General features: G+C 41.9%; 1 protein-coding gene across 1 annotated transcript in view; it reads right to left on the bottom strand.

Annotated features, from left to right (window-relative positions):
- The window catches only part of ADAMTSL1 (ADAMTS like 1), a 314782-nt gene that overhangs the window by 154451 nt on the left and 133278 nt on the right, over positions 1–27053 (bottom strand). Inside the window, exon 3 of the mRNA XM_029962898.1 lies at positions 23581–23708. Within this exon, the coding sequence (XP_029818758.1) occupies positions 23581–23708 (128 nt within the window). The remainder of the gene's footprint in view (positions 1–23580; positions 23709–27053) is intronic.

Here is a 27053-nt window from a genome sequence, read left to right as displayed (position 1 = left end):
AATAGGCTGTGAACTAAAAACAACAACAACCACCAAACACCCAACTGACACCCCGTGCCCACCACCACTATCTCAGTTATTCCTAAGCAATAAAGACAAGTTTCTAAAGGTAGTGTGAAAACCTGTTTATATGCCATTCAATAGAAGTACTTGGCTTATATATATATAAAAAAGTATATTATACAGTGTACAGGCAGTCCTAGTGCAGACTTTGTATACCATACTGAATAACTTGTTTGTCAAGCTTGACACATACTCCACCTGTCTCTCAGAAAAGCCACAAAACCTGTAAGACAGTAGTTTGCTTCACACAGACCTGCTGTTACCTCAATTTCAATTACCGTAATTTATTAACCTTAAACCATTGAACTGACAGGGAAATTTAAACTTCCTATCAGTTGTCTCTCAGTTTCTTCTTCTTTTCATGGTTTCTTTGTATCATCTGTTTTGAAATGAAAACCTTATTTTTCACTTATTCTTTGCCTTAGAGAAAAGAATAGGTACTATCATTAGACCTACACCAAAAAGCTACTCAGGTATTTTCTTCCCTTTTTGCTCCTTCGGCTAATGGCGAGAGATGTTCAGACAAAATGTTCAGATACTGGATGCAGCTAGTGCTGTGATGATTCATGAGCACTAGGAACCACTCCTGCAAAATTCCCCTTGTCCCTCTGCAAGACCAAACTTTGGAGTTTGGTTATTTAAGTTCATTAGTTTCCTAGTTATCACCATCAACCAAAGCAGGCTTTCAGCCTGAGATGATATATTTTCACAACAGATTTGCAGAGTAGTTTGCATTTCAGATCTATGCTGATTCAGGACAGTATTCCAGACTCTCTTAAGTGTAAGTATCTACTTTTGGATGCAAAATCATGGGATTTGCATGCACATCTTAGCATGGATGCTTTCCAGAATTCCAAAGCACTGAGGATCTAACATACAATGAAAGACCATGGCAGATCAGTGAGACCATGTTGTGAGATACAGTCACCATAGATCCTCTTATCTATGCAGGGTATAAATCAGAACTCATATCAACAAGGCATATACACTGCCTGTAGGAAAACTCAGAAGTCAACCAAAATGCCAAGTTTGTCTTGGGAACAGCAAGAAGGACTTCTAGCTTTCTCTGTTATCTACACTCAGGGGGATTTTTCAGCAGAAAAAGGTAGCTGAGGATTTGGCTTGACAGTGAGTTATTATCAAGTGAATATGAAAGAAAAGCAAGCTGTTGGGAATCACGTTTCATTCCTTAAACTTAGTCACTTGTTTCGAGTAAAGTTTCTGAAAGAGATTAACAACGTTTAATATATTAAAATATTCACTTCTCTTAATGTAAACAATCAAAACCCCTGGTATTTATTTCTCCAGGTTCCAGTTTGTAAAGAGACTTAGTTCAAGTCCCCCCCTCAAAGGTCTTAAGTAGATTTGTATTCGTGCTCAAAAAGAGTTAGAAGCACTGCAACAATCCACGCCAGTTAGAATAGCAACCCCATATCAAAGTTGTCTTTATCTGTAACTACCAAAGATGACGAAAGAGATTTGCAGAGGAGGACCTCATCAACTCCTGATATTCTCAGCAGTCGTCAAAGTTTGAAATGCCTTCCTTAGAGAGACAAGTGTCCACATAAACAAGCAACTATGAGCCATGGGTGGGTTATTTTTGTCCATATGAATTTTGATGCAACTGTTCACTACAGTGTTTTGGAAGCTGACGTAATGTTAAACAATCTTCACTCCTTTATTCTCACACCCCTTGATAACCACATCTCTGGGACAGATTCTGGGTTTTGCACTGTACTTATGAGAGAAGTACGCTGTGGGTGTACTTCCTATACGTACTTCCCTTCTCTTTTCCTATAAGATCTTAGGCAGCCTGTGACAGCCCTCCCCTTCCCCTGGTGCTAGCAGACATGAGGACAGGCTACACACACAGAGTAACACCATATTGCATCTCTCTTTTCTCAGTCTGTTGGTCTTACCTGTTTCTAAAATGTACAGCATTATGACCCCCTGCCATCCTCAATGCAATTTCTGTGTTTGTCCCTCTCTGAGGAAAAGTGAGTCTCTTACTCTTTTATAGCCCTTTTCCCATAAAGGAAGTGCGAGGGAAGGTCATGAACACCAAATTGTTATGAACAAGGAAGATGCATCAGGACTGCATTGACTTTAAGGAGTTCACTTTTTGAAACTATCTGATTGGTGCAAACCTCACATCCAAATCATTCCACTGTCCAAATCATTCAGTCAGTTGAAAAGATGTGTAAAGATTCTTCTATATCCTTTTTTCACCTTGCCCGCCATGGAGGATTGTTGAGAAGCACTGGTATGTTTTGCCATGCATCTTAGCATTGCAACTGTAAAAATATTTCATTCTCTCTGTTTAGAAGACTGTCTCTTACAAGCTCTTGTGTGTTGCTGAAATGGGAAATACCAGAGGAGTTACATGAACAGTTAACTTTGAGACAAGGAAAGATGTCATGGCTACACAAGCCAACTTTCCCTGCCAAACTGTGTTACAGATCTTATGAATATTCTTTCTTTGGGAGTAAAAAAAAAATAAACAATCAGGAGACAAAATACCAACTTCAGTCACTATATGCAGGAAGCTGGTGAGGGTACTGATCTAGGGCCACAAAATGCAAACTTTTACCATAATTAATGTTTTTCACAATCTTGCTATTAGGCAAGCAATAATTCTGATGTAAATAATGTTATTATACTTAGCATCAATGGTACCATGTGAACCTCATGAGGCTCAACAAGGCCAAATGCAAGATTCTGCTTCAAACAGACTGAGTGATGAACTGACCAAGAGCAGAGAAGGACTTGGGGATACTGGTGGACGAAAAATCAAATATGAGCTGACAATGTGCACTTGCAGTCCAGAAAGTCAATTTTATCCTGAGCCACATAAAGAGAAGTGTGGCCACCTGGTCAAGGGAGATGATTTTCTCCCTCCACTCTCATGGGATCCCATCTCGACTATTGTGTTCAACTCTGGTCACCAGTACAAGACAGACACTGACCAGATCCAGAGAAGGGTCACAAAAATAATTAGTGGGCTGGAACACTTCTCCTATAAAGAAAGACTGAGAATGCTGGGGTTGCAAATGGGTTCATAAGGCAAAAAAGTCCTCTTTAACTAACTTAATTTCCTTATATAACAAGGTTGGCCATCTAGTTGACTAGTAGATGTATTTTTCTGCAATTTAGCAAAGCTTTGAATACAGTTTGTCACAGTATCCTTGTGGTACATTTTTATTTCCAATTTATTCTTTGCCTTATTCTGAGTCACTGATTGTTTTCTAAGCAACAGCTGGCATTAAATGACACTTCCTAAACTTAGAAAAATATGACTGCCTAGTCCAATTAAAATAACAAAAATCCAATTTAATAAAAATAAAGGAAAATAAAGAGAAAAAGTTGACAGAGTGCTTTCAGAATACTGTTTATTTTCAGCATTTACATATTTGTCACTGCAGCATTTTTTATTTTCTTAAGAATCTTTTTAAAAGTGTCTTTAGCTTTAGATTTGCATGTTACGTATCTTGCAGATATAGAGAAAGCAATTACAGAAAATATTGCAAATATTTTTCACTATCCAAGAAAAGAAAAAAAAAGCAAAAATTAAAAAAAACAATCTTTCAGCCAAACAAGGGCAAGAGCTCTCTTCACAACCCAAGTGGAAAGAAATACAATATTAAATCTCAACTGGCCTGCTCTAACACAAAGATACTACATAGAACATACTGCAAGCCCAAAAGTACTAACACCCTAAATCTGAACATGCCTGAGATTGGATTAGGATCAAAGTTTTGCAGGTGGTCTTTATAAAACACATGTGCTGAACAGGAACCCAAGGTCTCCACACTTTAACGAAGTTTGAACCTGTGTCTAAATCCTGGGTGGCATCCCACTTCTGCTGAAATGCATCCTTTCTCATGCACAATCTGGTGCTTGGGTCTTTAGAGAATCACATCTTAACTCTCTCATGGGAAGTACATCTTAGAAAAACTCCACATCATGCAAAGGCCTGGGTGATTTAATTCTTGATAATCTAAGTCTCAGAACAGATTTATTGAAAGACTTATGAATAGACAAGGCTCTTCCAGTGAAAACGGATATATGAACAGTATATCATCCAAGTGAAGGCTTCACAGACATTTTTGTTAGGCAGGCTACTTCTCAATGGAGAGATGGATTTAAGGAGACCATATCTATCACTCATCTGTAGGTACAACACTGATTACCATTCATTCTACTGATCAGTTTATCATCCAAAACACCAACATATAACATCCCTGTGCCAGCTCTAGCAAGGGATTACATGGGAAAACAGCACTAGGAAAGCATTTTATATATTTTTAGATAGTTCAGTGAGGTGCAAAAGCCAGAAATTAGGACAGCCAGCACAGTGTGGTTAACTGGTTCTCTGAAGACCAGCAGCAACCACTCCACAGATCACAAGGCTCAGCTACAGACGGAAGCAGCGTGTGTGCAATTTGCAGCTTCTTATAATGTTGACACGTTGACTGAAGTTTAAGATTGTTCCTTGCTGCTTCTGCCACTAGGAAGAGATAGAGCTATAATCTCTCTCAAAAAAACTGGGAAAGCATCTCCAGCAAATGAAACCAGAAAACATTCTCATAATTACAGATTTCACTAATCCCAGATTAAAGGAAACACTTCATAAAGTGGTCTAACTTGCCTTATTTAGCAGTGCCAGGATAGAGCAGACTGAATTTATATTATTGCACGATAACGGCAATGTGTGTTAGCATGTCTAGTTGACAATGAAGCAACTCAAACCCTAGAACAATTGTTCCATTGTAATTTTCACTCAGAGAGTTTAAAGGACCTTTTATCTATGGGTTGCTGGTCAAACCTCTGTATGAAGCCCTGAAAACGGCCAAAGAGGGAGTTGTAACATGGACGGATGAGACCAGAGATGTGTTTAAACAACTGAAACAGTCCTTGATGTCAGCTCCAGCACTAGGACTACCAGATTTAACTAAACCTTTTGAACTGTTCACACACGAGCAGTTGAATGTTGCTCTGGGGGTATTATCACAAACTCTGGGAAGGCAAAGAAGAGCTGTGGTTTATTTCTCTAAACAGCTGGACAGTGTTAGCCAAGGGTGGCCGGGGTGCCTGCGAGCTGTTGCAGCAACTGTTATCCTGATTGAAGAGGCCCAGAAGCTCACCCTTGGGCAGCACATCACCGTGTATGTACCCCATGCAGTTCAAGCCGTGCTTGAACAAAAGGGAGGCCACTGGCTGTCCCCCAGCAGAATGCTTAAGTACCAGGTTGTGTTGCTGGAACAGGACGATGTTACCTTAAAAACAACATCTATTGTAAATCCAGCTATGTTTCTGTCTTCAACACTAACTGACAGTGTCCCCGAGCATGACTGTTTACAGACTACAGAGGAGACTTACTCCAGCAGACCAGACCTGAAAGATGTGCCCCTGGAAAATGCAGACTGGGAACTGTATACAGACGGAAGCAGCTTCATGCGAGATGGTAAGCGCTTCACAGGGTATGCAGCGACAACCAGAGATGAAGTGATCGAGGCAAAAGCCTTGCCAGCAGATGTGTCATCCCAAAAAGCAGAATTAATCGCACTGACAAGAGCCTTGGAACTGAGTGAAGGAAAGAAGGTAAATATCTGGACTGACTCAAAATATGCATTTAGTGTTGTACATGCCCACGGAGCCATCTAGAAAGAGAGAGGACTACTGACAGCCCAAGGCAGTGGAGTCAAGCATGCAGACCAAATCCATGCACTCCTGCAGAGTATTTGGAAACCAGAGGAGGTAGCTATTACGCATTGTAGGGCCCACCGAAAGGGGAAAACAATTCCTGAGTTGGGAAATCAGTTTGCTGATCAAGCAGCAAAAGGGGCTGCAGAAAAAGGCATCTTGGCAATAGTGTCACAAAAAGAAACTGATTTAACAAAATACACCCCTAAATATGATGAGAAAGACAATCAGCTAATTAAATCACTGAAAGCTGTTACCCCTACTGGACAGGTTGTAGTCCCACCACCGCTCCTTAGGGAAATAGCTCAACAGGAACATGAGGCTACCCATTGGGGAACAGAAAACCTCCTGAAACATCTAAAGAAAACAGTAATAGGAACAAATATGACTGAAGCTGTGCAGTCCATAGTAGGTAAGTGTGAAATCTACAAATGAAACAACCCAGATACATCAAAGAGAGTGGTACTAGGGGTAACAAAAGTTGGAGACCAACCCGGAGATTACTGGCAAATAGATTTTGCTGAGTTACCACCATGGGGGGGGTACAAATACATCCTTGTATTGGTTGACACTTTCAGTGGATGGCCTGAAGCATACCCCTGTCACACTAACACAGCAAGGGAAGTGGTAAAAGCTTTACTTAACCACATAATTCCAAGGTTTGGGGTTCCTCTAGGAATGGCATCAGATAGAGGAACACATTTCATTGCGACAGTAGTGAAAGAAGTATGCTGCATCCTGGGAATTGTCTGGGACCTACATACCCCCTATAGACCTCAGGCTAGTGGCAAAGTTGAACGAATGAATGGCACTTTGAAAACGCAAATAAGCAAAATTTGTCAGGAAACATCTATGTCGTGGGTTCACGCTTTGCCACTAGCTCTACTGAGGATTCGTATCCAGTCGAGGCAGAGGGATAACATAAGTCCATATGAAATACTGTAGGGAAGACCATATCAGGCACCAAACATACCACAAACCTCCCACATAAGAGGGAGGGCCGATTTACAAAAATATTTGATTGCTTTAGGCTCTACTTTGCAGAAGCTCCAGAAGGTCATCGAGTTATCCAGACCCATAGGACTGGACACCCCTGCTCACCCATTCCAGACAGGAGACTGGGTCTACGTCAAGTGGTGGAACAGTGACCCCTTGCGAGCCAAGTGGAGAGGACCATACCAAGTCCTGCTGACTTCCCTCACCGCCGTCAAAGTTGCAGGCAGAGAACCCTGGTTCCACTATTCCAGAGTCAAGAGAGCATCAGCTCCTGGAACAACCAGCCAATCAGAACCGGACACTGATGACGAGGATGTGGAGTAGACTGTTTGTTCTGTGTATTCTGTTCATGCAACCGGTAACTATGAACCGAGTTTGGGACCAAAAATTGCATGTGGCCCTAGTCCAAAACGTATCTAAAATTCTCCAGAAAACTGAATGCTGGATTTGTACTCAAGTACCAGCAATTGATGATGAGAATAGTGACTGGCCCCTAATTGGCATTTTACTAAATGAGACAAACTTCGGTAAGTCCATGATGAATTTCCCAGGGACCTGGAAGCCAGTTACAGAGGCTTATTATCCGGTGGTCCTAAGTAATGTGATTTCTAATCAGGATGTTGTTCCCTGCATGATTATAAACGCTACCGGAAAAATCATTCTCCCCCCCTACTGTGATAAAAACAATTCAAAAGAAGAGATAAACCCAGAAATTGTTGCAGGGATGGCACAGTTCCCTTTGAGATTAATTCCTCCCCAGGGTTCAGGATGGTACTGGATCTGTGAAAAGGAGGCCTGGAAAGTTTTGCCCGTTGATAAAGATTGGGCCTGTGCCCTGGGGGCAGTGATTCCAAATATAACAATTCTCAACCCAACTGATGAACAGGAATGGGAAAAACCCTATCCAAAAAGAGTGAAAAGAACTAGCAATCCCCTCATTGAGCGCCCTACAATTTTCCACAGCATAGTCAGAGCTTTAGTCCCATCGCTAGGAGTGAGTGAATTGGAAAAGGCAATTGTAAACATTTCGGCTGTTATGGAAAACATTCAAGATCACACTCTGGATGCAACTGAAACCCTGAAAGAACAATTCCAAAGCTTGTCTCGTGTAGTAATACAAAATAGAATGGCCCTCAATTTTTTTCTAGCCTCACAGGGAGGCGTGTGTAAAGTTATCAACACCAGCTGCTGCTCTTACATAGATCAGACTGGTAGAATTAATAATGATTTGGTCGCAATTCGAAATCAAACCAAAATCTTACACCAAATATCTCTGGATGATGTCTCCCTAGGTTTAGATGTCCTCCACAAACTCACTTCATGGTTACCGAACTGGATATGGATGAGACAACTGTTTATTTTAGTACTGTACATACTTAGTGTTAGTGTAATAGCTCACTGCATGCACCGATGTTATAGCTGTTGTAGGTGTAGGTAGTAGAGATTGGACAAGACCTTTGGGTTTTGTCCAGTCTCTAAGGGGGGACTGATGCCTTAAGCCCCTAATGTTTTTTTATTTTTCTAATATTTGTAAGATTTGTAAGTTTTATAAGTATTGGAAGTAGGTTTTAAAAGCAACCTCCCCCCCTTCTTTTGTCCCTTGTCCCTTTCCCTTTCTCCAGTACCCTTATTTATACATTCCTTAACCCTCTTACCCCATTCTATGCTCCCTATATCACTCATAGCCCCAAATCCAACAGAAATGTTTAGTCTTTTGTCAAGGCAGAACAGCATATCAGGGCCTAAACCACAGAACACGGTCAAGAATTAGGTAACTATGTACCCTTTGTGCTCTGATGATGGTGAAGATGGGATGAACAGGGGGTCCCGAAATGCACCCCAGACCCATTTCAGGGGGTGGACCTGGTGCGGACCAGAGTAAAGGCCACAGGGTGGACACATCTGGGATTGGATGGATGGTATTATAAAAGGTAACCTCTCAGGTACGGCCTGTGCACGCGTCTGTAACATCTTAGCCTTGGCAGAATAAACCCTTTCTTATCTCACCCCTAATTAACTGCTCTGGAGATTTTTTCAGCACCAAAATACCACGGCAACAATGTGAAAAACTTCAGAATCTCTGGCAGTCCTGAGACAGATGAGCCTCTGCCTGCAGCCTGAGAAAAGGGTCACAGCCTCATGCTTGGACTACAATCAGTAATCCAAATTCAGTTATGAAGCAGTAATAGTAGACAACATTTTGGTATCAAAGTTATGTAGATGAAACTTTAAATGACTTTTTTTTTCGAATATGTAGTATTTTACGGGCCCCGGCCCCGGCGGTCGGCCACACCGGGCAGGCTCCCGGCGGCCCCTTTTCAGCACCAGCCGTGTAGTCCAAGACTCAGCTATTCAGTCCATCACACAACAACCGGTGAAGAATGAATTGGATATTGCCCCCACTTTAGGAGAAACCCTTAAGGCCATACAGCAGGTGAAAACTGGCAAGGTAGCTGGGGTTGATGGAATTCCACCTGAAGTCTGAAAACATGGGGGCCTTGCACTCCATGCTAAATTTCACAAGTTTGTGGTATGCTGTTGGGAACTAGGCGAACTACCATCAGACCTTCGTGACGCAGTCATCATCACTTTGTATAAGAAGAAAGGAATTAAATCAGATTACTCAAACTACCGTGGTATTACTCTGCTCTCCATTGCTGGCAAAATCCTGGCAAGAATACTCTTGAACTGACTAATACTCGCTATAGCAGAAGGAATTCTACACGAAAGTCAATGTGGTTTCAGAGCCAACAGGAATACCACAGACATGGTATTTGTTCTCAGACAACTGCAAGAGAAGTGTAGGGAACAGAACAAAGGTCTCTATGTAACCTTTGTTGATCTCACCAAGGTTTTCGATAATGTGAGCAGAAACGGTCTGTGGCAGATTTTGGAACGTTTAGGATGTGCCCCTAAGTTCCTTAAAATGAACATCTCACTCCATGAGGATCAGCACGGCCAAGTCAGATATGGCGATGCACTTTCTGAGCCCTTTCAAATATCCAGTGGTGTGAAACAAGGCTGCGTTCTTGCACCAACCCTATTCACAGTCTTTTTCAGCATGATGCTACAAAGGGTCATGGCAGACCTCGATGAAGAAGATGGTATCTACATTCGATATCATACTGATGGAAGCCTATTCAGCGTTAGGCGACTGAAGGCCCACACTAAAACCTTAAATTATCTTGTCTGGGAGCTGCTTTATGCTGATGATGCTGCCCTTGTTGCACACACAGGAGCAGCCCTGCAGCGTTTAACATCCTGCTTTGCAGATGCTGCTGAGCATTTTGGGCTGGAAGTCAGCTTAAAGAAGACTGAAGTTCTCTATCAACCTGCACCTCAGGAAGTCTTCCATCATCCCCATATCACCATTGGCAAATCAGGGCTCAAATCAGTCCAGCAGTTTAATTACCTAGGTAGCCTCATCTCCTCGGATGGAAGATTGATGGAGAGATAGACAACAGGTTAGCAAAGGCAAATAGTGCCTTCGGAAGGCTTTATAAAAGAGTTTGGCATAATAAACACTTGAAGAAAAGCACAAAGATCAGTGTTTACAGAGCCATAGTGCTGTCTACTCTTTTATATGGATCTGAAACATGGGTCATCTACCATCACCACCTGCGACTCAGAATGCTTCCATCAACACTGTCTCCGTACAATCCTAAACATCCACTGGTCAGATTATGTGACTAATACGTCTTTCTAGAACGAGCAGCAATCACAAGTATTGAGGCCATGTTGCTGAGAACACAGTTGTGCTGGGCAGGGCAGGGCACGTCTCAAGGATGAAGGACCACCGCCTCCTCAAGATCGTGCTTTATGGTGAAGTTGCCACTGGCTGCCACAAGAGAGGAGCCCCGAAGAGGAGATACAAGGACTCCCTGAAACAACATCTCAGCCTTGGCCATACTGATCAACATAACTGGTCTACTCTGGCCTCCAATCAGGAGCTTTGGAGACACACCATCTATAATGCTGCTGCTTCTTTTGAGAACGCACGCAGATCACTCTTAAGGAGAAAGAATCGTGTCTTGCAGAATATACCACCTAAGGAGTCTTTCTGCTGTGCCTTTTGCAACCGGACGTGTCTATCTCGAATTGGCCTCTTTAGCCACCAGCACACTTGTAACAAACATGGGTAGAGCCCTCCCCAAATCTTTGTTCGCGAAGCCTAGCGATGATGATGAGTATTTTACGTATCCTGTTTTCTGCGCTAGCCAGAATTGTTTTAATGGTTTCTGTAATGGGTTTGTTACCCTCCCTGGGAGGGAAAAGGAACTAGATAGATCACCTGATTCATACTGTGCCAATAAGGTATTCCATACAACATTACATCAGCTCAGATATAAAAGAGACGAGAAGGAAGCAAGGTGTTCTCTTCTCTTCCGGGTAGCTGCGCGGAATACTCGGGTCGTTTCTTCTTCAGAGCAGAGCGTTCTCCTGGGGAAGTAGTCTTTATTGTTAGTTCTTCTCTGTGTGTATAGTGTTTATATTTTTTCTCTCTGTGTAAATATTAAACTGCCTTTCTTAGCAGGTTCGGTTTCGCAGGTTTTTTTTTCCTTTTCCTTCTTTTCTCCTCCCCTCTCCTCTGAGGGGAGGCTGGGTGCAAGCCCAGTGGACACCTTGCATTCAACCAAGGTAAACAATAACAAACCTGGTGCTGAAATTGGGGAAGACTGCCAAGAAAGGTTGTTTATATAAACACTGCCTTATCTCTTTGTTTTTGCTAACTTGGGAACATACTAATATAAACATGGCCCTGCACCCAGTCCTTGTATTTACACCTTTGATTTACTAACAATTCTCATGGGCTCTGTGACCTATCTTCTAAAAGACCCCAGGGGGATAGATACAATTTTCTTTCCCTTCTTAATTTTGATATAGATGGTTTGGTATTGAAGGCACCAGTGATTCTTACTAATCCTTATTTAAGCTGCCTGGCAATGGTACTGCTTATAACCAACACTATGAGAATGTTATGGGGATTGGGGAATGCAGTATTGTCTTTGTTGCCTTGTTGTAGGACAAAACAAACTTCGAAAGAGAATTTACTGGGATATGCCTTAAAGGGCCCAGTTCCTGGGTGGCAGGGTATGTGGATGAATTTAGGCAGGTTTTTAGGGCGTTTAACACCGCCCGTTGCTTGGGACTTCACACCAGAACCAAGTATTCAACCCCAACAAACTGACACATCATTTAATGGAAGGATGCCTTGCCTACCCCAATCAAAACCAGCAACTTCTTGCCCTGTACTGGGTCCTGGCCTGTGCTTATCGAGCTGCTGTTCAATACTCTAAAAAGACTATGACTGAGACAGGGACCCAAACTTTGACATCCGAAGTCATTATTGCCCCTGTAGTGAAAAAGAAGATATGAATAAGGAAATCCACAGGACCTACCGGCCTAGGATTAGTAAAAGAGGAAGAAGGAGAAGGATCTACCCTGCCCAAGCGTTCAAGAGAAGAAGAGGAAGCAGGACAAATAGCCAGTGATTCACTAGAGGAAGCAGAAGCAGTTCCCTATGTGAGAAGCAGAGAGGAAATTAGACATTAAAGTGAAGTTACCCAGTCCCTGAGCCTATCAGAACTTCAGGACTTGTGGAGAGATTACAGCCACCAGCCTGGTGAACAAATTCTTACTTGGCTGCTCCGATGCTGGGTTATGGGATCTATTGCCAGACATCGTGAAATTGAATAGGAAATTGGAAGGGAGAGGTATATTTGCAGTCTTTGGCTCCGCGTCCTCTTCGGTGTGAGAGAAAGGTACCCGTTCAAGGAAAATCTAATGAGCTCTCCAAGAAGGTGGACTACTGCAGAGGAAGGCGTCCAGTACCTGCGGGAATTGGCCATGCTGGAAATCATTTACAGTGACTCAGGCGGTAACAACTATCTAGATCCAGAGAGAGTCCCCTGCATGCTACCCATGTGGAGAAACGTAATTTAAGGTGCCCCTGAATTGTATGTTAACTGCCTGGTAACAATATACCATCCAAGGATGGATGAACAAACTGTGGACACAATGTGTGCCTGGATACGGAGTATAAAAGAAGCTAGGGAAGCCTCCTCACTCCCACGGTCCAGCAAGTTCGATTTCAGAGACAGCTCCTATCTCCACCACTGGCACACCCACACTGGGGAGAGGATGGAGAGGCCTTAAAAGTGACCCGAATGTGAGACCCACTGCAGAGACAGCCCAAGAGATTGGTCTCGGTCTCATTCTGTCCCACCCAGAAGGAAAGGAAACCCCAAGAGTAGACCATGTGGTGAACTATGGTTCTTTCTGCGTGACCAGGGGGAAGACACGAAGAAGTGGGATGGTGAACTTACCTATAAACTTGAAGCCCGAGTACAAGAATTAAGAGGGAAGAAACCTAGTAAGAAGGCCGTCCATGTAGTTGATACAGAGGCCCCGGAAAGAGATGAATGACCTTTGAGACGCAGAAAGACTGAGATCAATTCCTGTGATCCTGATGAGGGGACCTCTGATTGGGCAATGCAATGGTCAGACAGTGAATACTCTGATCAGGAACAACAGAGGGGCCCTGCCTTTAGCCAGGAGAAGGAAAGGAACAATAGGGTTTACTGGACTGTGTGGCTCTGATGGCCTGGCACATTGGATCCGCAGAGATACAGAGCTTTAGTAGACACTGGTGCAAGTGCACTTTGATGCCACCGAGGCAAAAAAGCACAAAGCCCATCTGGATTTCTGGAGTGACAGGAGGAAGTCAAGAATTATCAGTGCTAGAGGCTGAAGTAAGTTTAACAGGAGACAAATGAGAAAAGCACCCCATTGTGACTGGCCCAGAGGCTCCTTGAATCCTTCGCATTGATTACCTCAGGAGAGGATACTTCAAAGATCCAAAGGGGTATCAATGGGCTTTTGGTGTAGCCACAGTGGCTACAGAGAAATTTAGACAATCACCTACTCTGCCTGGCCTCTCAGAAGATCCTTCCATTGTGGGATTGCTGCAAGTCAAGGATCAGCAAGTGTTGATGGCCACTACAACAGTATATAGATGACAATACTGAACAAACCGAGATGCTGTGACCCCCATCCATGAGATGATCCAAGAGATGGAGAGCCAAGGGGTGGTCAGCAAGACCCACTCACCCTTCAATAGCCCCATCTGGCCTGTACGTAAATCTGATGGAGGATGGAGACTGACTGTGGACTATTGTGGCATGAACGAAGTTACCCTGCTGTTGAGTGCTGCTGTGCCAGACATGTTGGAGCTCCAGTACGAAGTGGAGTCCAAGGCAGTGAAGTGGTACGCCACCATCAATATTGTAAATGCGTTCTTCTCCATCCCCTTAGCAGCAGAGTGCAGGCTGCAGTTTGCTTTTACATGGAGAGGCATGCAGGACACCTGGAACTGACCGCTCCAGAGGTGGAAACAGTCCTACCATCTGCTACGGACTGATTCAGGTTACACTAGAGAAGGGTAAGGCTCCAGAACACATCCAATACATTGATGACACTATTATATAAGGGGACACAGTAGAGGAAGTTTTTGAAAAAGGAAGGAAATCATTCAGATTCTTCTCAAAGGCCGGTTTTGCCATCAAAAAGAGTAAGGTCAAGGGACCTGCCAAAGAGATTCAATTCCTAGGGGTGAAATGGCAAGATGGACATCGTCAGATTCCAACAGAAGTCATCAACAAGATCACAGTGATGGCTCCACCAACTAACAAGAAGGAAACACAAACCTTCCTAGGGACCCTAGGTTTTTGCAGGATGCATATTCCTGAGTAGAGCCAAATCGTGAGCCCTCTTTACTCAGTGACCCGTAAGAAGAATGACTTCCAATGCGGTCCTGAACAACAGCAAGCCTTTAAACAGATTACGCAGGAGATTGCACATGCCATGGCCCTTGGACCAGTCAGGACAGAACCAAATGTGAAAAATGTATTTTATTCTGCAGCCAGGGAAAATGCTTCCTCCTGGAGCCTCTGGCAAAAGGTGCCTGGTGAGACCCAGGGCCAACCACTCAGTTTCTGGAGCCAAACCCACAGAGGATCTGAAGCCAACTACACCCCCATGGAGAAACAAATCCTAGCAGTTTATGAAGGAATACAAGCAGCCTCAGAGATAACTGGCACAGGAGCACAGCTTCTCCTGGCACCCCAACTACCGGTGCTGAGCTGGATGTTTAAGGGAAAGGTGCCCTCTATGCATCATGCCACTGATGCTACATGGAGCAAGTGGATTGCTTTGATTACACAATGCGCCCAAATCAGAAACTCGAATCGCCCTGGAATTCTAGAGATCATAACAAATTGGCCTAAAGGTGAAAACTTCAGTTTAGCAGATGAAGAAGAATAAGAACAAGTGGATTGAGCTGACGAAGCTCCACCATACAATCAGTTACCTGAAGAAGGAACACCTTATGCCCTATTCACTGATGGTTCTTGCTGTATTGTAGGGAAGAATTGGAAGTGAAAAGCAGTTGTCTGGAGTCCTACCCAACAAGAGGTGGAAGCTACTGTAGGAGAAGGTGAATCGAGTCAATTTGCAAAACTCAAAGCTGTTCAATTGGCCCTGGACATTGCCAAACGAGAGAAATAGCCAAGGTTTTACCTCTACACCGACTCGTGGATGATAGCCAATGCTCTGTGGGGGTGGCTGGATCAGTGGAAGAAGATCAACTGGAAGCATAGAGGAAAACCTATCTGGGCTGCTGATTTACGGCAAGACATTGCTGCTCAAATTGAGAAGCTGACTGTGAGAGTCCACCATGTAGATGCTCATGTACCCAAAAATCGAGCTAATGAGGAACATCACAACGACAAACAAGCAGATCGAGCTGCACAAGTCAAGGTGTCACAGGTAGATCTAGATTGGCAGCATAAGGGAGAGTTGTTCCTAGCTCAATGGGCCCATGATGCTTCAGGCCATCAGGGGAGAGATGCCACCTATAGATGGGTGTGAGATCGAGGGGTGGATCTAACCATGGACACTATTTCCTAGGTCATTCATGACTGTGAGACACGCGCTGCCATTAAACAAGTAAAAACAATGAAGCCCCTATGGTATGGTGGACGTTGGGATAAGTATAGATACGGGGAGTAGGTTGATTATATCACACTGACACAGACCTGCCAAGGTAAGCGCTATGTGCTCACCATGGTGGAAGCAACCACTGGATGGTTAGAGACTTATCCGGTGCCTCATGTAACTGCCCAAAATACCATTCTGGGTCTTGAAAAACAAGTACTGTGGCAACACGGCACCCCAGAGCGAACTGAGTCAGACAATAGGACTCATTTCAAGAACAGTTTAGTTACTTCTTGGGCAAGAGAGCATGGTGCTGAGCGGGTATATCACATCCCATATCATGCACCAGCCACTGGAAAGGCTGAACGGTGTAATGGACTGCTGAAAACTACTCTGAAGGCATTGGATGGGGGGACTTTCAAAAACTGGGATCAGCACCTAGCAAAGTCTACGTGGCTAGTCAACACTAGAGGCTCTGTCAATCCAGCCAGCCCTGCCCAATCAGAGCCCCTTCACACTGTGGATGGAGACAAAGTCCCTGTAATTCACTTGAGAGGTATGTTAGGTAAAGCAGTTTGGCTTAACCCTCCCTCAAGCAAAGGCAAACCCATTCGTGGGATTATCTTCGCTCAAGGACCAGGATACACTTGGTAAATAATGAGAGAAGATGGGGAAACCCAGTGTGTGCCTCAAGATTTAACCTTGGGAAAAAATTAATTCATATTCTGAGTTGTATGTTGCAGGAAAAGTCACCAGATGAGGAAGACCCAAATTAAGCTGATGCTGGTGCTCAACGATGAGACAATTATAGAAGACCAGACCTGTATAAGAGCAGGATATGAGTGTGACATAAAATGGTATGGAATAAGAGGTGGAGATTGTAATGGGTTTGTTACCCTCCCTGGGAGGGAAAAGGAACTAGATAAGATTCATATTGTGCCAATAAGGTATTCCATACCATGTTACATCAGCTCACAAAAAAAGATGCAGAAACAGATTTACTTCAGAATATGAAGGGTTCCTTTGAAAAAGAAAATACTAATGCTAAAGTAAGGTTAAAATACAAGGTTCCTATTCTAAAACAGAAAACCTATGATAAGAGGCAGCCCTGAATGCAAAGCCAACAAAGTAATAACATGCGCTGAACTCAAATGTATCATTGTCCTGTTCAGCTCTTCCAAAACTTCACCTAACATAATCTCAACAAAGAACTTGTTTGCCTTATTTCCCAGAAAAACAAACTGACCCTCCAGAATATTATTCCAATGTGCAAAATTCAGTTTAGTGTGTGGGTTTCATTGTTAGCCAAATGCGTGGAGAGCAGCTTCTTATGTAAATTGGGAAGTAGTTACATCTGCCACTAGTCCTATCAGGCAAAACTTTCTCAGCACAGGCAGGCAGGGTTCACTGCTTAACCACAGCAATGTCAGGTCTATAGCCTACTCAAAATCAATGAGCACGCTTTCAGAATAAACATGTACTTGCACAAAACCACCACATAATTGTAATCTGAGAAGGTCAGATCAAAACCTCTCACTGCTCCTGATCACATCCAAAATGTATCACCTTGATCCAGTCTGTGAAATGCAGAAATTCTTTAATAGCAATCCTTTCGAATTCCTCTCTGAAAGTAATAACTGCATCTTACCCAGGAGCTATGCAAAGAAAGACACTTGCAAATATTCCTCCTTTTCCTTTCTCTTCAGTTGTTTTATGATACTGTTAGGCCACAGAGGAAAACTGGCAATGGTACATGCCATCGGCAGGGTCTCCCATGCCAGATAGGTCAAAAACGAAGGTTCAGATATAATATGTCCATGGGCAGGATGGGCTCACTAGCCTTCTGGCAACCATCCTAGGAGAAGGACAACTCTAATACCAAACCCGGGTAGATGGAGCTCACTTAGCCCTGTAAGGCCATCCATCTAAGAGAAGGCCACTCTAAACAAACCTACGTCCTGAGGACCTCGCTGCCACCGTCCAAGCTCGCTCGGCCCTGGCAGATGAACCTCAGGATTAAAGGGTGGGTTCAGTTCCGCGCATACTGCATCTCACCTAAAAATCCATTGCGCAGGCTTGAAGGCTTTACCCACATTTGTAAAGCCCTGTAGCGACAAGTGAGGGTCGAAATGGCAGGTGAAAGGTGCACTGGAAGCTGCTAACCCACCCCTGCATGCAGGTGGTTCAGGACGTGCTTGTAACAAATGTGGGTAGAGCCTTCCCCAAATCTTTGTTTGCGAAGCCTAGGCTTCAGCTCAGATATAAAAGAGACGAGAAGGAAGCAAGGCGCTCTCTTCTCCTCCGGATCGCTGTGCAGAAGAGTCGGGCTGTTTCTTTGGAGGAGGAGAGTGTTCTTGTGGGGAAGCAGTCTATTATTAGTTCTTCTCTGTGTGTATAGTGTTTATAGTTTTTTTTCTCTCTATGTAAATACTAAACTGCCTTTTTTAGCAGGTTTGGTTTTGCAGGTTTTTTTTCCTTTTCCCTCTTTCCTCCTCCCCTCTCCTCTGAGGGGAAGATGGGTACAAGCCTGGTGGACGCCTGAAGTTCAGCCAAGGTAAACAATAACAGTTTCTTACTCTCTTATTTAACTTTGAACCAAAACAAATACCATGTATCTATTCCATCCTTGTCTGACAGACATCAAACCATTTCATGCTTGATTTGGGAACTGTTTTTGAATGTGTGTGATGAATTTGAGAAACTATTACTACTGAATGAAAAAAATATCCAATTTATTTTGGGCTTTTCTGTTTAATGAAAAAGGTACACATCATAAAATTGACTTAATTTTAGCTAATTTCACTAGTTTTTGAAACCTAACTTTCAAAGGCATGTCTTGGTTGCTATTTTACTGATCAACCAAGTCAAACCACAATAAAGCTGAAAGTCCTTCAAGCAGATCTACTGTTTTCATTTTGCAGGGTGTAATGGGCTGAACAACCACACTGGTGAATCACTTCAGCTAATTTAGCAAGCAGAGCTAGTGGAAAGGATACTGCATACTCATGGTTCACCTGCATTACCAAAAGGCAGCCATCAGCTGAAGGGATGTATTTGAAAAGGAGAAAAAATATGTTCCAGCATGTAACACAGCCAGCAGTATGAACAAAACTGAGATTCACTCTCTTATGTTTGTTCCCTCTTCCTTTTTTTCTTTCCTTTTTTTTTTTTTGTGCTTTTGTTTGGGTTTTTTAATAGATTTTTTGTTGTTTGTTTGTTTTGGGTTTTTTTTTATTATTCTCTGACACTTTTACACTGAGGGAAACTTGTCAGGAAGATGTTGACTTTTTTCTGCTACTAAACATACAACCCTCACCCAGTGGTGGAAAATCTCTACTCTCTTCAGCAGTTTACACACTATTTCCCAGAGGTAAGAGTGATGATTTCAAATTATGGCCCCTTAGCTCAGATTCAGTATCCATGGGACTCCATAACCTGCTTAGCAGTCTGTTACACACTCAGGCAAACTGTTCTCTGCTTCATGATTTTTTCATAAACACCAGCAACAGTAACATGTAGGGGTTTTAAGCAGATTGAAAAATAGGGTAGTTATCTATTATCTGCAAAAATAATTTCCAAAACACTAGGACATCCTATTCTTCTACCTACAGCCTTACTTTACTAGAAAGTGATGGTGAATTTGGAAGATGATAGGAAAAAGAATCATAACTGTCTTCTTGTGAAGCCTAGACACAGCAAAATTCTATCTCTATTACTGCAGTACTTGTCAATATGTAAAGTGAAATTCCAGAAAACACTGAATATTTTTAGGACCAGGATTGGTGAACTTAGCATAAGAGATTTTATAATTTCTTTTACAATTTGAAAATGTACCCTGATGAGGGAAAATGAAATAAATGCACATGAATTTCAGATATGCAACTCAGGCATTTATTATTACTCTGCTTGAGTTCATTTGAATCAACACGACACTTAATACCTAGATGAAAGGTATATGAGTTATTATCAATCATTATGCTGTATAACAAACTCCAGTGGTGCAACAGACAGACTGGAACAAACAACAGTTGGATTTTGAGCAAGAGGCAAAGTCTGTATTGCAGTATCTCTCCACCTGTTCTGCTTATGTGTTTCCATAATCTTGGTAGCCAAAATATACAACAGCTAATAAAACTGGCCTCTCTGTAGAAGCTCAACAGTTGGTAGTTTCATCCTCAAGAAAAATAGGAGTGGTTTGTGGTTCTCCTCTCTACAGGTTTTGATCAGCAGTGCTGTATGGCAGCTCATGATGGAGAAGAGATAGATGAGGAGCTTCTCTTTCTGAGCTTTGTATCCAATAAAAAAAAAAAAATAAAGATAGGAAAACCGAAAGGCAAAATACTGTAGAATGATAAAATGGTAAAAATAATTATCTCTTCATGCAATTTATAATTAGTCTGGGAGTTCACTTTTAAATGAGTTGAGGCAAAACCCAGTAACATTTAAAGGGGGTTCTGACCTTTTGTGTAAATTACAATATTATCAGAAGTGATAAAGAGGTAACGCATATAAAGAGCATGACAAGTGTCATCCTTTGAGGTTTAACTACAAATTAACAATCTTTTATTTTCCTGGGGCGTTTTCTGTCCCTGGAGTGACCCAGCACTGCTTTCTGTCAGCACGGGATACCAGGACATACAAATGACTTGGGTTGGCAACTCCCATCTGCTTATGTGACTGGCATATTTTTTATATCACTATCATTATGTCCTTAGCATAATCAGAACCAGTTGTTCTAATGAAATGTACTGTTAAGTAGCCCTACCCTGAAATTTTTGCCATTTAAAACACTAGAAAACAGAATTTCTCACTAACACTTTCCATTCTTCCATTACAGCTGTGAAGGCCTAACACAAAACATGTTCCCAAAACAAACAACACCAGCACTAACATAACTTTGGCAAAAAAAAGCTGGAAAGAAGACTGGTTTCCTTTACTTCACTATATTTATACAAACATACTTAAGAATGGGCAATTAGTCTTTGCATCTCTTCAAAGCAGATTGATATGGTTTGAAGCTGGCTCCCTGCCAAGTCTCCAAACCTTACCACCAGAGTTCCCCCCCCCCAAACCTCAGGGAGAAAAGGGAGAAAAAAAACCTAAGAAAACCCGAAACGAGAGAGACAACCAAAATGAGATATATAAATATATTTACACTTATATACAATTAAAATATACAATTTCACAAGGGAAAGGGAAGGGGGAAGGGAAAAGGGAACAAAACCAAAATATTATATATATATAAATATCCCAATTAGCAGCCCAATATCTATCCACTAAAAGAGTTAACAAAGAAATATCTCACTACTCTCCTTGGGACAACCGAGGGTCGCTCCGGAACGATCGCCGGCAACCTCTGTCTCCCAAGGTCGACAAGGCCCAACCAGGCCTCGCTCCCCAACACGGCAGACCCGACAGCAGGGAACCTGCACCTCCAAGCCGCCGGAAGGAAAGAGAGCGAAGGCCTCTCCTCCTTTCTTCTTATAATCTAGCTTACGTAAAAATCGTAGGGAATACTGAGTAAATCTGGTCCCTTCCTTGGTTACAAACAGGTCACCAAGGAAGGCCTAGCCCAAACTACCACACAGATGCACTGGGCTCTCCCTATTTATGAGATGCTCTGAAAGTCACCTCACACAGAACTAGAAGATATAAGGCAATATGAATGTTCCTTCCAGGATGAGAAATATTTAAGATTATTTTTTTCTAAAACATCTTATTGTGCTGCCTATTTTCATTTGCCAGAAGTATCTAGTATCTTCCTTCATGCTGCAGTGAAATTATACAAAACAAATACATGAGACAAACTGTATGATGAAGAAATTGTCCCATAGGGGCGGACATTTTGTTCTAGCCTTGCCAGGTTTGAAGTACTCGTGCACAGGCTTATTTGCAAACCTTGGACGAGTTTCTTTCCCCTCTCTGTCTTTTTCTTAGCAACCTAAAATCCTTGCTTACCAGAAAAGTTCATCATTTAAACCTTTTAGTTAATTAAAAATTGCACATTTCATACAGTGTTAATTACAGGTCAAGTGTTACCATTTATGATTTATTGCTATTGTCTACCAAAAGCCAAATTAGCCCCCTGCACCTAACCTAATTAACTCCCTGCATTCTGTCCTGTAAACAGTGGGTTTTCATGTCTGAATAGGCCATAGTTAGCAGTCAGTTTCTTAAGGCAGAAAGATTGCTTGTGTCCTAATGGGACAGTAAGGTATTGTACGAAAAACAATTCTGTGTGATTTACGAGTTTATTCCCTGTTTCACTGGTGCAGCTTCAGTCCCAAACAGCACAAGATTTAGAGGCCAGGAGGAGTGCTTTATACTCACATACTACTGAGGACTACAACTGCTACTGTTGCTGCTTGGAATCCAAGACCTGCCCTCTAGAAACTATGGAGACAGTTCTCAGTGAGGGAGCAGAGGTATAGTCAGAGAGCCCTTGTATTGCTCAGCTTCCCCAGATCTCTTGATATGCCTGGGTTCATGTTTACATGAAAGTAACATCTTGAAGGTCACTTATTTTTTAAAATATGGAAAAGTATATACTGTGATTAGAATTAAGCTCTTGTCTCTGCAATTTCAGATTTTGAGGTGCATGCAGAATTACAATTTGCTATGAAACTAACAAGAAATTAGAATTTGCCTCCCACTTTTTTTTTTTTTAATCCATGCAAATGGAATAAGAAAGTAGTGGTTCTCCACTCATTTCAGTAGGTGCCTTTGCCTGTCTTTTCTTCCAGCAGACTTTTGCACATGGCCAACTCAATAAATGCTGGTACTAGGAGACCAAACTGTCCACAGATAAAGTTAAAATACACAATATTCAATATTCTGATGCTATAGTTTAATGCCTTGCACTGTTTCCTGTCTTCACTAAACAACATCATGTACTAAAATATTAGACACAGGAAATGACTTGGACTGTATGGCCACCCTTTGTTGTATTAACACCAGTTTTGTAAGCACATGAATGAAAATACAAAAGAAAGATATGGAAAATTGTATTACATTTTTTATACTACAATATATAACATATCAGAGATGGTAAGAAGCCATAAATTTGGGGTCTGGAGTTTTCTGTCATATCCTTTATCAGAAATCTGTTAATATTTATCACATATACCATGTTTACTGTAGGTAATTTTTTTCCTAAAGTAGACAGAAAAAATATTTGCTAGAAATATTTTGCAGGTAAAATTTACATACACTGTAGAGTGGAAAAGACATCAAATGACTAGTTCGTGTTTGGTTGCAAGCTAGTAACTGGGGAGGAATAAAATACCAGATGCCTGACTTGGTACCCAGACTTTACCTTTGTACCAGGCCATTTTACTTCTGCTTGTTGGAAGGGTTTTGCTGGTATGGAAGACTTTCTACCTGGAATTGAATATATAAGACATGCTCTGCACGCTTGTCACTCTATCTTATGCAGCTCAGGATGCCACATTTGACCAACGCAATGCCTTTATAGTCAGCGTGGCTGAGACAATGGGCTAGTAAACCTAGTAAATTATCTGTTTCTGATACAAGTGCAGAAGTCTTACCACTTAAATGGTGAAACTGCAAGGAAGTTTCAATTTCAGCAGTTGGCAGCCTTGCAAGCTGTCCAGGCCACTTTTTTATCTCCTGCTACATTTTAAAGGGTGTTGCCTTACCAAGCATGCTGGCTGCTTGCCTGAATTAGAAGACACCAGAATTTTTTGACACCAAGTTGGAAATTTCCATGTAGTTCAAGAACTCTACTGATTACTTCTGTGGTCTGATACATACAAGTAGATTGAATTTTCCCATCAATAAAATAAAAATCATTCAGCCACTTACTTGCTGCTCAGGCAGCGTCTCAGTGAATATGAAGCCCCTCCTCCACAAGTGCGTGAACATTCACTCCATGAGCCCCAGGCATCCCACAGTGAGCCTCGATCTTCCTCCGAGCGAGCTGTTCTGGAGCTCTGAGGAGAGGGAGAAGGAAAAAGAATCAGGAAAGAACATTTAAAGGTTAAAAAAATACTGCTGTTAGTTTAAGGTTTTTGGTTGTTGTTTTTTTTTTTAACTAGATATCATCCTAGTTATTGAAAACACTGAATAAATTGAATAAACCTGTTCTTCTCTGACATGCCTACTAATTGGTAGCCAGTTCTTTAGTCATGATTGGTGTATGAATTCACTTTCATCCCTTGAATATCCTACTTTGTCTCAGTCTGAAGCTAGTGAAGACCATTTTAAAGGAGCACTTTGGACAACAGTGAGACAACAAAGGATTTTTTTCTCATTAAAAGAAAGAGTTGGAGTATTATAGACATCAGAAATTTTGCTCCAAAATTGTGCTGCTGTGTTAGAAACTATTAAAAGGCATACTGAAAAATGCCTTCCAAGATGGTCTTAATTAAAAATTGAAACACAACAAAGTGAATCAACATGATACAAAGGCATTCAACATAATCACTTTCACACACTCACCATAAGGAATTGGAACTATCATTACTTTCTCTCTGCCTGAAGATCTCCTATAAAACTTGCTGGACTAAGGTTTCCCTAACTGTTTTATCCCTAGTATTTGAGAGCTTAAAAAAAGAAAGCGCACGTTAACTGAAGAGCTGGAGTTAACCAGTGTCAGGCACAGACCCAGGCAATGCTACTGTTAATATCAGTGGTTGTGCACAAAGAACCGTATAAAGAAACAGCACTGAAGGATTCAGAAATACTCAGCTCTTTGAGGGTTAAGTCATAAATGTACAGCAATACCTGCCTAAAGTAAAGCAGTTATACCTGTATTCAGCATTTCATTTTCATTCATGCAAATGCACCTCAAAAACATAGATTCATATGGATACAAATGATTTAGCCATTTAGATAGATATTGTTCCTCATGGTCAATGTGGTTTTGCTGAAAGAAACTGAATAACCTAGCACAGGTGCGTGTGAAATGTCTGTGTCTGATGGAGACCAGGCAGTATTCTCCTTCAAAGCTTGATTTGTGCTGTGGGACGATACTAGTGAATAGCATTTCTAATTGCATTTGAAATAAATAAGAAGGCAAAACAACTATACAAGGGAGATTTAAATGGCTCACCTACAACAGAGAAACATCAGCATACATCACAGCTATCCCATGTTACACAAATCAACTTCAGCTTTCATAGAACCATAGAATATGCTGAGTTGGAAGAGAACCATCAGGATCACTGAGTCCAACTCCTGGCCCTGTGCAGGACAGCCCAAGAGTCACACCATGTGCCTGAAAGTATCATTCAAATGCTTTGTGAACTCAGACAGGCTTGGAACTGCGACCACTTCCCTGGAGAACCCATTCCAGTGTTCAACCAACCTCTGCATGAAAAACATTTTCCTGATATCCAATTTAAACCTCCCCTGACTCAGCTTCATGCGGTTTCCTTGAGTCCTGTCACTGGTCACCACAGAGAAGAGACCAGTGCCTGTCCCTCTGCTTCCTTTCATGAGATAGCTGTAGACCACAATGAGGTCTCCCTTCAGTCTCTTCTCCAGGCTGAGCAAACCAGGTGATCTCAGATGTACCTCAAACGGCTTCTCCTCAAGGCCCTTCACCACCTTTGTTGCCCTCCTTTGGACACACTCTAATTGCTTAGTATCTTTCCTGTATTGCGGTGTCCAAAACTGCACACAATACTCAAGGTGAGGCCTCACCAGTGCAGAGTAGGACAATCCCCTCCAGCTGGCGATGTTTTTCCTGATGCCCACTAGGACAGGACTGGCCCTCCTGGCTGCCAGGGCACTGCTGACTCATATTCAACCTGCCATGGACCAGAGCCTCTTGGCTGATGGCAACCTAATGGATTATTTGAGACACAGTGATAGCTCAACACTGAAATAGTTTTACCGTCAGTGAAGCTATGTAGAAGTTTGGTAATGAAATACAGCAAAATATACTGGTCTTGAATATTGTTATTTGTAAGCAAAAACAGAAAATTAATTTAGTCTGTGAGAGATGATACTGGATTTGTCTAATGTGTGTAAAAAAATTATTTGACATTCTCATTTTATCGTGCTTTTATTAAAACGCAAGAAGTTTTGATTTCAACACAAGAATTGCAAGGGTAAATGTAAAAACTAAAGTTACATAAGTCATCAAATTCCAACTATAGGCAGATGTGAACCAGTCTCTAGATCTCATGAACATTTACACATGAGATAGGAGAAGACACAATAATTTACTAAGGTTATTTCACCTGACTGTTTTGTGAAGGATAGTTTTTATAAAATGCAAATGTGTGTTTGCACTTTTAGTCTCTTAAAGAGAAAATACATGTCTGTGCTTCAAACTGCAGATGGGTGCATGTCCTGATCATTCACCACCAGTTGAAAGTCCAAAGACATAATTAAAAAGGTTGCAAGGTAAAGTTCATGTGAACCAATTACTCCTATCTCACCATAAATTATAAGCATCAGCATAGCTGACATTCGAAGGGTTCAAATTTTTCTGTAATCTCACCCAGAGGAGATCCATGAGCCTGTTACTTGCATTCCAAGATTTGTTATAAGAACTATATATTCCCAGAAAACATGTGATCTCCAACTGGAACAGGCTCCAAGTTTTCTTTCAACAAGTGAAATAAACGTAATTCATTTCAACTCCATCCACATTTAATGTTAAAGAAAGTAGAGTCGTTTTGCCTCCTGTGAACTACATGGTTAAGGCTGAGCTTGAAATTCTAGTAATGCCTGACAAGTCATTTTTCATCTGAAGACCACTGTCCATTACAGGTCTATTCCAGCTTTAAAGGATATATAGAAATTACTAACTAAGAATTTCCTGTTAAGCACAGACTTTTTCAAAAGTAGCTTATAAGGGTAGTTAGTAATTTCTACCCACTTTCAGCAAAATGAATTGAACTTAAATTCTTATATTAAAGCGACAGTTAAGAGTTCTACAATGCAAGAACTCCTACAGTATTCCTTTGAAGTCCCAAAGTTCCTGTCATAACAAGTAAACAGAAGCAAAAAGAAAGGGAGAAAAAAAGTAAAGGGGAGTACATGCCCCTGAAGCTGCAAGGAGTAAAGCTGCCACCACTTAAAGCCTTTAAGTCTTACTTTAAGTAACATCCACCTCTTAGAAAAGTCCTTTACCTCTGACAGAGGTAGCCCAGACTGGTGCCTCTCAAAATGCCAGTATATGCTGAAGATGTAAAATGCAGTCATCAAGATTCATTATGCCCTGCTGCTGGTACCAGAAGACCTGCCTTATCCCTTCCATCCATTCTAGGGTGGGTCTCAGCCCAAGCTTCCCAGGAAACACCCACTGTTTTGTCCACACAAAA

The sequence above is a fragment of the Manacus vitellinus genome, unplaced genomic scaffold (genome assembly GCF_001715985.3).
Source record: "Manacus vitellinus isolate BGI_N305 unplaced genomic scaffold, ASM171598v3 scaffold_50_pilon, whole genome shotgun sequence".
In the NCBI taxonomy this organism is placed as follows: Eukaryota; Metazoa; Chordata; class Aves; order Passeriformes; family Pipridae; genus Manacus; species Manacus vitellinus.
Note: the sequence above shows the minus strand (reverse complement) of the source record. Positions and strands in the feature narration are given on the sequence as shown.